The 12134-nt window shown below is 44.4% G+C and overlaps 1 protein-coding gene across 1 annotated transcript in view; it reads left to right on the plus strand.

Moving 5' to 3' along the window:
- Positions 1-12134, plus strand: part of PPP1R11 (protein phosphatase 1 regulatory inhibitor subunit 11) — a 37510-nt gene that overhangs the window by 17578 nt on the left and 7798 nt on the right. The window contains exon 3 of the mRNA XM_087438237.1: positions 2147-2196. Coding sequence (XP_087294363.1) covers positions 2147-2196 — 50 coding nt within the window. The remainder of the gene's footprint in view (positions 1-2146; positions 2197-12134) is intronic.

A 12134-nucleotide genomic window follows, 5' to 3' on the forward strand; every position in this document is an offset into this window, starting at 1 on the left:
ACTCTTGTTAGTTTTGTGACTATAAAATGAAAACAACTATACTTACATCAAAGAATTGTTTTAAGGATCAAAGCAAATAATTTATATTCATTTACTCAACAAATGTTTATTAAGCACCTGCTATGTGCCAAATACTGTGTTGGGAGCTGAGGACTTAGCAGAGAACAAAGCAGACAGGAATCTGTCCTCATGGGAATTTTATTCTGATGGATAAAATAGATAATTAACAAATAAATAAGTGAAATGTATGATAGGTACCATAAAGCAACATAAAGCTGAGAAGGAAGATAGCGGTGCTGGATAGGGTGGGCAGGGTTATAATTTCAATAGGTAGTACTTGAGCAAGGATTTGAAATAGGTGAAAGAATTAGCCAATTGCTTTATCTGGAGGAAGAGAGATCCAGATTGAGGGAAAGGCAGGGTCAAAGGCCCTGAGGCAGAAGCTGTTGATGTGTGAGATTTAGCATGAAGGCCATGTGCCTAGAGCGGAGGGAGCAGTGGGGAGAGTGGTAGGGAGTTAGAGAGGTGATGGGCTGAGTGTGCGGGGTCTTGAAGCCATTGTGAGGACTGTCTGTGGTAACCAGTGAGGTGAGCCTGGTAGGGGATGGAGGTGACAAGGATGGGCTGACTTCTGGATGTGAGTTGATGGAAAGCTGACAGGGTTTGCTGCTGGATTGGATATGGGATGTGACAGCAAAAGAAGAGTCAGGAAGCTCCAAGGGACTTGGCCCAAGCACCTGGGAGGATGGAGCTGCCAGTGACGGTGGTGCGGAAGACTGAGTGGCTGATCTGGGTGAGAAGCCAGGAGTTAAACGGTGAACATGTGAAGCTGAGCTGCCCGTCAGATATCCAATAGCTTTGTGAACTGTGCAGCCCCGTGGAAGCATATGACATTATGAGTAGTGGCAGAACCAAAAAGAATAGTTCGTGTTTATATAGCAATTTATTAGCTTCAAAGCTTCTTATTTTTTTATTTTGTAAATTTCACTAACTACTTCAGGAGAGGGTATAAAATCCAGCTACAGGGAAGAGACTGGGGCCCGTACTTACTTGCCCAACACCAAAGGCTGCAGGAGGCAGAGTCAGGGCTCAGACTCAAGGGCTTCTTCCCCCAACACAGTGTTAGAACTCTGACTCTGACTCCCGGACACAGACACAGAGTCAGACACATGGACTATGAGTCAGAGAAACCAAGTCAGAAACATGAAAGGAAGCGTGCGGCAGAGCAGAGGGACCCGCGAGGGAGACAGCAACACAGAGAGTGACCTAGAAAAGCTTAATGAGCTGGAGAGCAGCTGAGAGAGCCCCACGTGCCTCTCGGGTCATGGCCCACATGACAGACTCTCCCTCCTGCCCTTCCTTCCTCTTCCCTGGTGACCTGTCGCCAAAACATCACTGGCATGCTGCTGGCATCCAGCCTGCCAATTAGTTCAAGATCCTCTCCCTCTGACTTCAGAGGGAGCCTCAGATGTACTCCCACCACCCCTCCCCCAACACACACACCCCTCCAGCCCTGTCCTGCTCTGCCCTGCATCTCCGGGAGGAAAACCGGCCCTGGGACCTGCTGTGGACTCTGCGGCTCCCCTCATCAAGCCCCTCCTTTCACAGAGCGTAGCATATCGTGCCCTTTTATCTGCCATCTCTGAGCATCTTGGCCAGCGTCTTTGAAACCAGTGCTTGGTAGAGGCATCCACAGCCATGCCCGGCACCCCCGCCCCAAGGGGTGGCGTGTGTGGCAGGAAGGACAGGGAGGGGCTTCAAGGAAGGGAGGAAAAGATTCCCACAAAGCTCGTGGGATGGCTGTGAGGAAGTTGTGAAGATTCATTTACGCCTAAGAGAAAGGTGAAGGCTGCAGACAAGTGGTCACAGGAGGAATTAGAGGAGAACAGAGCCCACCAAATTAGAGGAAGGAGACGGGAGGGTGAAACAACAGCACCAGAAATGAATGGGAGACAGAGATGGGGAGGAGAGAAATGGTCTCACAGATGTGTCTGGACTTGGGAAAAGATTTTGTCAGAACTAAGTAAAGTTGGAAATGAATTTGGAGAAGGGGTGATAATAATACTTGTTACATGTTTTGAGCACTTTCATATATTTTAATTTATTTTATCCTTATGAAGTAGATATCTTTACTCCCATTTTACAGATCAAGAAACTGAGGCTCAGAGAGGTGAAGTGCCCCAAATCACACAGCTGGTAAGAATCTAAATGCTGTACTTTATCCTTTATACCACAGCTGCAGCTGCTTCTGTATGAGGCATATTAAATCAAAAAGAGAGATTAGACTTTGAGGAAGTTGAAGATTTTCAACCAACAAACATTTATGGGGCATTCTTTACTTGCCAGGCAATATGCTAAGCACTGAAGTTACTAAGACAGCGCCTTCAAAAGGCCTTGCTTCTAGTTGGGGAGTGATGTGGGCAGTACAAACAGAACAGGGAGGCGTCTAGAGGACTAAGGGCTCTCCTCTGGGGGAGGGCAGCTTTCATAGAGGAAGTGAATGACGCACTGGTCTTAGAAGAAGGGAACTATTTCCCCAGAGGATGGCAGGAGGGGGCGGAGAGGGCCTTTGAGGCATAAGCAAGCAGACACAGTGTGTGGGAGAGCTCCAAGGACTTGAGTGTGTTAAAAGAGAACAAAGGAGGGATGTGAAGGGAACTGGATGGAGAACAGTGACGTTTAGTTCATGATCTATTTGAAACCATTGTAGAGCTGTAGTAAGGGTTGAGGAGGGATCTTACCACTGTTGTGTTATGGGATAATGAGGGTGTTTCTCCATTATGCTGGGGTAATAGGAACTTAAATGAAGTAAAGAAACATTCATTGAGCATTCCGACATGCCAGATAGCATGCAAAGTGCTTTTATAATGCATTATGTAATTTAATTCATGTAGCAGTTAAAAAGAATGAGGAAGACCTATTTGGATTGACCTGAAAAGATCTCTAAGATTCATGATTAAAAGAAAAAGTAAGTGCAGAATGTTTTGTACTGTGAGTTATGATCCATATTAAAGAAACAGACAGGGTAGGGTTTGGTCAGATGGAAGAGGGAGTACGGAGACAGGGAAGCCAGAGAGAACAAGCCGTGTCTGGAGAATGGCAGGCAGTTCACCTCTATGAGGATTACATCTGTGGTGAGGATGGTGGGTCGTGCCTGAGGCTGGAGCTGAGATGGACAGGAGCTTGCCACGCTTAGGGCTTAATGTCAACCCTGTTCTCCTAGGCAAGTCTCAGAGTTTTTAAGAGGGAAGAAACACACTCTGATTAAACCTGTTTTAAACTATCAAGGATGGTTCCGGCTGCAGGCGGAGAATGGAGGGAGGGCTGGCTTGTTTTAATTTTTTTTTAAACACTAACTTCACTTGGTCCACAAACAGATATCCTTATCATCCCCACTATCCTCACTTTATAGCTATTTCAAAAAAACATACACACAGGTTCATGTATATATCTCCATATGTATATAAATATATATGAAAATGCATGGAAAAATGTCCTGAAGGACCACATCAAACTAGGATTCAGGAGGACAGCGGCTAAAGGAGACTTTCATTATACCCGTCTGGTTTAAATTCTTTACAAATGAATGTATATATTAATTACTTGTGTAGCAAAAAAAAAAAAAAACTAACCACACAACAATACTAAAAGGTAATTACCATTACCCACAGTTTACAGATGCGAACACTGAAGCCCAGAGACTTAAGTAATTTGTTCAAGGTCTTAGAGCAAGTAAGCACAACTGGTAAAAACTAGATTTGAACCTAAAGGAAGAGAAAGGACAAGCATTGGGGCAGGACAAAAGGAAGTGAAAAAGAAAGCCAGGCATTGGGGGGTAGGGGTGGGGAGCGAGGAACCTTTAACAGGAGAGATGCCACCTTTGGCAGAAAGGGATGATGAAGGCAGAAGGCGGGAAGCAGTAACCTCAGAGCTGTTGATTTGAAGAAAATGTGAAGAGCTCTGTCAGCGAAGGGGACTCACTAATAGTCAGACAGAAGCACTGGACTGAAGGAGGAAAGGTCATGGCCCCACCTCCTTAGAGAATGTCCCAGAGGACTCAGGTGCCAGGCATTTGCAGTGAGTCATCAGATCCCCAAAAACTGACAGCAAGAGTGAGATCATCACCCCAAAAGGCAGGGAGCAGAGACAGCGAGGCCCTTGGAGTCCAGGGAGCTTGATCAGTCTGGTCAAAGGCCACTGTCACAAAATCAACAAAGAATTCATATCTAATAGGTTTCCCTCGGGGCTCAAATGAGTAGGTATGGGAGTCACTGGGAGGCTGTGATACCAGGCAGGATGACAAACAACAACAGCCTGGCTAAGAAAACAAGCTACAGGGTCTCTGCCCCTGGAAAGTGAGGGATATCTAGGGAGGAGAAGCCTAGGAGAGGTCGCAACCAAGGCCACCCAAGGCAACGGCCCCTCCCCAATCACAACTCAGCTTCACGGTGCCCAGGGTCAACTGTCCCCTCCCATGGCCATGGGGGTGGTGACTATGAGGGCTGAAAGCGTCAGCCATTTGACCTGGAATTATATGGCTGGGTTGCGGGTTGCACACTGGAGATAAACTCTGAGACTTGCTCTACTTGAAAAGTTTCTTGCATTGAACTGGATTCTACACAGATATACACACATGCCCCAACTCCACTAATTCATCCTTTTTGCAATTCCCCACCTAAACACTGAGAAAGAAAAAAAGAGCAGCCTCTGACATTCAGAAGCTAGTCTGACACTCAGTAGTTAAACCATGTTCTCCTCCTATAAGGTGTAAGCTATCTTACAGAACACCGACCTTAGACAAGTTTATTCTGAGACCATGATAAAATGAGACAAAGTGAGACCAGTTCATACTTCTGTCTGAGCACAGATGAAAACAAGGTCACTGTCCCAGCCACAAAATACCAAACACCAAAAGGAATGATTACTGCTTCTTTACCAGTTACAGCTTTATCCTCATTCTATTCTCCCTGCCCTATAGATGGGATGGATTGAGGTATCCAGTCATAGGATTCACCCTGCTTTCTGACAGCATTCAATCTAGAGCAAATCCCTACTTCCTTAGACCCTCCCCCAAATCACCTAACCGAAGCCCAAATCCTAGAATAGGTTTTTTCCCTAGCATTCTCTTACTGAGATGTCCTACACTTCCCTATGGTGTACATTCTCTCTTGCTGAAGGTAATAAACCCAACTTGTTTAACTACAGGTATGTTTCTGGGGGTCTTAGACTGCAGGACGTTGATAACATCCAGTGTTTCTTTTCTTCATTCTCACCCTCTGGGATCTACATTGAGGATCTAGGCTCAGGCTGTGTGGGAGAAGATGACATAAAGGCAGAAGGTCCTGTCAGAAGGGACAAAACCAGTTATGCATTCACTCAACAAATATTTATTGGGCACCCACATATGCCACAGACTGTTGTAGGTGCCAAGGACAATAGGCAAATAAAACAGGATCCATGATTTTTCAGGAAGCTCTCAGTTGGGGGCAGACGTGGGAAAGACAAATAAACAGATCATTATGATTTATGGAGATAAGTGCTATGACTGAAGTATGCCCTGGGGGCTGCTAATGCTCACAGAGGAGGTATAGCTATACTAGTGTGGTAAGGGAGGTGGGATATCAAGAAAGACTTTCTGGGGAGGGGGATGCTTGAGGCCCTGGAGGCCGAGGATAATCTCATGAGAAGGGACAACAAGAGCAGGACAGGGATAGCATAAACAGCACGGTGAGTGGGGAATTTCACATGCAATTGATCTTATTAGAGTGAAAAATAGGAAGTACATTGTGGGGGGGATTAGGCTGGAGGAACTTACAAATCATGATATGGAGTTTGGACTTTATCCTTCAGTGAAAGGGGACACCATTGAAAGCCCATTGAAAGTTCAGTAAGTCCTGACATGATCAGATTATGTTTTAAAACAAATCATTTGAATGTCTGCAACTTACTTTAAGTGCATAAAATTATAAGATGGACTGATGGGTGGATAAAGGGAACTATAGATGGAAACATTTGATAAAGCAATTATAGTAAAATGCTAATGATAGAATCTAGGTGGTGGGTATTTGGGTAGTCACTGTAAAATTCTTCCAACTCTTCTGTCTGAAAATTTTCATAATAAAATTTTGGAAAACAATTACCTTGGCCTCGGTCATGGAGGATAGATTGGGCAGGATAAGTCTAGAGGCAAGAAGATGAGGGAGGTAGCTATCATCATAACCAGAGGAGGGCTGATTGCCTGACCTAGGCAGCTGGAAGATGGAAGGAAGTGTGTGGAGTCCTGAAGTAGCAGCTAACATCAACAGGCTAGGGCCTGAAGGACTGTCAAAATGAGGAAGAAGAGGGAGTTGAGGATAACACCCAGGGTGGGTGACTGAGTGGGGGATGGTGGCAACAAATGAGTAGAAAACAGGGCAGTGGGAACAGATGTGGGGAAGGCGACAAGATGACTTGATGATCTTGAAGTGTCTGTGGGAAGATGCTTTGGGAGCTCACAGATCCCTGGCTTCTCAAGGGGGCTTCACGTGGTGGAAGAGGGGTTCAGCTGTGGGTCTCCGTCTCTTGACACTTACTGCGGCTTTCAGTGGACTTCCCTAAGAGTGGGGTGACACTTGCTCACTCTCCCTCCCTGGGGAGCAGTTCTTCTGCCCTCCTAGTGCCTCCTCAACTTCCACTACACTGTTTCCTCTTCTGCCTTTTGTCCTCTTTTTTGTTTTTGTGATGAAGACCAGCCCTGAGCTAACATCTGATGCCAATCCTCCTCCTCTTTTTTTTTGCTGAGGAAGACTGGCCCTGGGCTAACATCCATGCCAATCTTCCTCGCCACATCGTGGCTTAACAAGTGGTACGTTGGTGCGCGCCCGGGATCCGAACCGGCAAAACCTGAACCAGTGAACCCCGGGCCGCCGCAGCGGAGCGCGCACTTAACCGCTTGTGCCACAGGGTCGGCCCCTCCTCTTCTGCCTTTTGAAGACCATCTCTTTTGTTCTTCTGGTCCCCCAGCCCAGAGGACCAAACTTGACTCTTCCTGGAGAGTACATCCTCTATCCCCGACTGCCTTGTCTTCCTTTCTCCACATCTCAGCCTCCCTCACATCTTGCCCTTGGCTCTGTTTTCCAATGTCATTATTTCTCTCTTTTTTATACTCATGATTTCCAGTGGCTGATTGGTGGAGTTATGGGTTGAATTGTGTCTATCCAAAAGATATGTTGAAGTCCTAACCCCTGGTAACTGTGAATGTGACGTTCTTTAGAAATAGGGTCTTTTCAGATGTAATCAAGTTAAATAAGGTCATACTGGGTTACGGTGAACTGGATAGCTAGTCCAATATGACTGATACCCTTATAAGAAAAGAAATTTGGACACAGAGACACAGGGGAGACGGCCATGTGAAGATGGAGGCAAAGACTGGATTGATGTATCTACAAGACCAGAAACTAGAAGAGGCAAGGAAGGTTCTTACCTAGACACTTCTGAGAGAGGTAGGCCCTTGATTTCAGACATCTAGTTTTCAGAACTGTGAGAGAATAAGTTTCTCTTGTTTTAAGCCACCAGTTTGTGGCAATTTGTTATAGCAGCCCTGGGAAACTAATACAGGAATTAAGGGTGTCAAGGTGGGAGGCAATACCATGGAAAGGTTTTTATTTGTTATAACTATATTATCATATATTTTATGGGATTTTATATTTTCAAGATGGCTTTTATATGTGCTTTGGGTTAAAAGACCTGACTTTGAGCATCAATGTCATATCTGGAATGTAGGGATGTAACGATATGTAATTCAAGAGGTTGTGAGGTGTAAATGGAATAATGTCTATGAAACTATTTAGTAATCTATTAAGCTCTGTAAACACGTTGTTATTAGAAGTATTATAACTGTGTGGAGAAGCACAAAACACCCTGGACTAGAGAATGGAAATCTAGGCCCTTGGCCTCAGTAACCACTTGGCTTCCCAGCCACATTACTGTATGAATGGCCAGGACCCTCTTCAGGTGCATCAGCTGAAATATTAAACAGTGCTCCCCTTTCCCCAGGGAGGGAAGAGGGAGTGATCATAGTTCAAGGTTAAGGATCAGGTGGAAGGACCTCCTCAAATTAAAACCTTGCTACAAAGTATCCCTTCATTCACTAAGAACTGTGCAAGGAGAGTGGGAGACAAACCAGGATGAGTAAGAAGCTGCTTCTGCCTTCCAGGAGTTCACCCGTCTACTGTGGTCAGAGCTGTGATGCAGCTGGCTGCAATGGCTTTGGGAGAGTGCACATTTCCTAAAGAAGAGCCAGGAATCTTGCCTGGGGAAGGCATCCTGGAGGAGGTGAGGTGAAGCCGGTCCACAAAAATTGAGTGGGATTATCAAGACATCAGTCTTCTGTGGGAAAGAGGAATTAGGGGATGGTTTCAATTTAGCAAAGATTTATTAATCCATACTCCATTCTAGGGTCCATGCCAAGTGTCAGGTTAGGGGTGGGAGAAAGAAAGTTTGAAATCAACTTAATCCAGTCTGGGAAGATCTCCCTTTCCAGTAAGGAAGCTAAATCTGCATACAATTAAAGGAAACAAGATAAAGCGTGCGGTGTCAATGACTGGGGCTTTGGGTACCAGAAACAGGGAATTTGGACTGCCGCGGGTGATTCCGAATAAACACTTGGAGGGGGTTGTTTGCGGGTCAAGGTCCGAGTGTCCCCAGCCGTCACCTAACAGGCAGGTGAGGGCTGCTTATGTAATCGGCGGCTCCTCGTGGCCGACCGGAGGAACCGGACCAGGGAGCCGGGCCAGGGCTGACTGCGCCCTTCTGGAATCTGCGCTGGGGGCGTTGGCTCACCCCGGCGGATACCGGGACCCGCCCTCCCGCTGCGGAGACACGCGCGCAGCAGCCTGGCCGTCGTCCGGGGACTCCCCACGCCTGCTGTAAACTTGCCACTTGCCAACTGGACCAGGGAGGCTGTAAATGCCCGGGAAGGCCGCCCCCATTCGCCTATTCCGCCCCCTGCCTGGTTGAAAGGAGTCGAAGAGGCAGGAACACATGTTAATCTTGAACTCGGGCGCAAATCCTGGGTCTTGCTCTCCGTAGGTCATTTTGTCATCCTGTTGGCTCTGCGTTCCAAAGCCTCTCACCCCTTTTACTTTTGCGGGATCACTCTGGAAGCAGGGGAAGTCCTTTTCTGAGTTTAACTTTAATCCCTTACATGGCAAAACTATAAACGATGAAGATTTTTGTTGCAGTTGGTAGGGGGGGAGGGTTGGAGAGGAGGATGCATCTGGTCCTGAGGTTAATTTTGTTTTCTGAATATGAGGAAGTAGAAAGGCAGACGGTTTTGTTTTTTGAGAGGGAAACTACATCCACTCCCACTCCAGGCTAAACCAATCTTTGGTGAGAATCAAAATCTTTGCGAAAGGATGTCTGGGTTCTGAGTCAGATTCACTCCCAGATATTGACTGTGGGAGGCCACACTTAGGTGATGTCTTTAACAATTTTTCTGTGTCAACTTTTTTATTACGGAAAATTTCAAACATACATAATGAACTCTTGTGCACCCATCACCTCCTTCAACAGTGATCAACTCATGATCAATTTTGTTTCATCAATTACCTCCTACTCATCCTCCCCCTTTTCCCACTGTTATTTTTAAGCAAATCCCAGACATCATATTTCATTGGTAAAATCTTTAGTATGCCAAAAGCTCCCTTTAAAAAAGTACAATGACCACATCTTACAAATGCACAATTCTTTAATATAAATGTAAAGTCAATGTTCAAATTTGTCTCATATTTAAAAAAATAAGATTACAATTAATTTGTTCAAACGAGGATGCAAGCTAGTCCACCACTGCATTTGGCTGAAATGTCCTTTAAGTCTCTTTTAATCTATAGGCTCCATTTTTCCCTTTTTTTCGGGCAATTTATCTGATGAAGAAAACTGGTCCTTTGTCCTGTGAATTTTCCCAAACTGGGATTTGCGGACTGTGTCTCTGCCGTGTTGTTAAAGTGATTCTGATAAGTCCGGAAACCTGATGGGTTTCAGGTCTGCTATTTTTGGTAGGTATACATCAAGTTGTTACTTTCTGTTGCATTACACTGGGAGGCACATAATGTTGGATTGTCTCTCTTTTTATGATGTTAGGATTGATCAGTGGGCTGAGGTGTTGTCAGCTTGATCTGTCATTATAAGATTCCCTGTCAGCTTTTTGCATAATATTTCTAGCAGCTGTTGATGATTATTGCCTAAGCTCATTATTTCATTAGGTATTACAAAAAAGTGATATTCTTTCATCCTTTCTTCATTTATCAGCTGGAGTTTGTAATAAAGAACTGTTCCTCAACCATTTGGTTATCCTAGATATGTCTGTACAAGAATGGTAGCATAAATACTGAGTCTTTCTCTGTATTTTGCCAGTTTTCAGAAAGTTGAGGGGCCGGTCCCGCAGCTTAGCAGTTAAGTGTGCGTGCTCTGCTGCTGCTGGCGGCCCGGGCCGTGATCCCGGGCATGCAGCAACGCACTGCTCCTCCGGCCATGCTGAGGCCGCATCCCACATACAGCAACTAGAAGGATGTGCAACTATGACATACACCTATCTACTGGGGCTTTGGGGAGACAAAGGAGGAGGACTAGCAGTAGATGTTAGCTCAGGGCTGGTCTTCCTCAGCAAAAAGAGGAGGATTGGCATGGATGTTAGCTCAGGGCTGATCTTCCTCACAAAAAAAAAATAAAAAAAGTTGAGTGGGTTCCAAGCATCCTCCAAAAGTGACCAATGAGTTTAGTGTTTAATTATTATAATGAACTGATGGAGTTTTTACATATTTGATTGTTTCAATCAATTGCAGTTATTTTCCTTATTGATGCTAAAAGTATCCCATCTTTGACCCTTCAAGTTGGCTCTTGAGTCATTTTTTTTTTTATTGATGTTTTAATGGTTTCTAACATTGTGAAATTTTGGGTTGTACATTTTTGTTTGTCCATCACCATATATATGTCTTGAGTCATTTTTGATGTGACTCCAGCAGCTTTCTCACAGTCTGGTGTGACAAGATGTTCCAGAGTCATCTTGTGTATTTCTTCTCCCAGACCTAGAATTAGCCAGTTCTCCAAGGAGCCATTTTCTTTTCAGTGGGCAACAATATTTAGAGACTACCCTCCGGGTGTAAGCAGTGCCCACTCAGTGCATCCAGTTAGGCCATTATTATTAGGTCTTCTTTGTAAACAGAGCTAAGAAATACATTTTATCCTTTTTTAAGAGAAAATACATTATGAGTTTATACTGATTTTCCAATTCACATTTGGAATTATGCTTTTATTTCTCTTCTTTTATGTCATATTCATAAGATAAAATTTGATCTTTTCTTTTAGGTTGAAAATCTTGGGTTCCTAGTAACAGTAACATAATTATGTATTTGCTTTATCCTACATATATGTATATGCACACATATAAATAATAGATTCAGAATAACAACAATAAAATTATTATTACCAAGATGATAACTGAAAAATTTAAGTTTCACTTGCAATTCGTTTTGTCATTAGTATTTATCCCACTAAGTAGCCAAGACTTGGAAGCAACCTAAGTGCCCATCAAGGGACGAATGGATATCCCACTAAGTATATACAGTCAAATAACTGCATTTTATTTTTTTAAATTTTATTTATTTACTTTTTCCCCCAAAGCCCCAGTAGACAGTTGTATGTTATAGCTGCACATCCTTCCAATTGCTGTATGTGGGACCCGGCCTCAGCATGGCCAGAAAAGCGGTGCGCCTGTGCGCGCCCGGGATCCTAACCCCGGGCCGCCAGTATCAGAGCGCGCGCACTTAACCGCTAAGCCACGGGGCCAGCCCGAATAACTATATTTTAAAGTCACATAAAATAACTCTTCTCTGAGTGTTTAAGCTGCCAACTACATACACAGTTAGATTCATTTTGTCTTGTTTTAACTTAATTTTGTTTTATAATGATGTAAAACATTTACATGGTTCCAAATGTACAAAACAAGGTACATTTAGAAAAGACTAATTTCTATCCCTTACATCTGAGTTTCCTTTCCCCCCATAGGTAACCGTTTTGGTTAGGTTTTGGTTTATCCTTCCACCTACAAAAATAAATACAAGCAAACAAATATGTATAGTTACATTCCCCTTTTCTTA

This window comes from Ceratotherium simum, chromosome 13 (genome assembly GCF_057802395.1).
Source record: "Ceratotherium simum simum isolate JZ-2026a chromosome 13, ASM5780239v1, whole genome shotgun sequence".
NCBI lineage: Eukaryota > Metazoa > Chordata > Mammalia > Perissodactyla > Rhinocerotidae > Ceratotherium > Ceratotherium simum.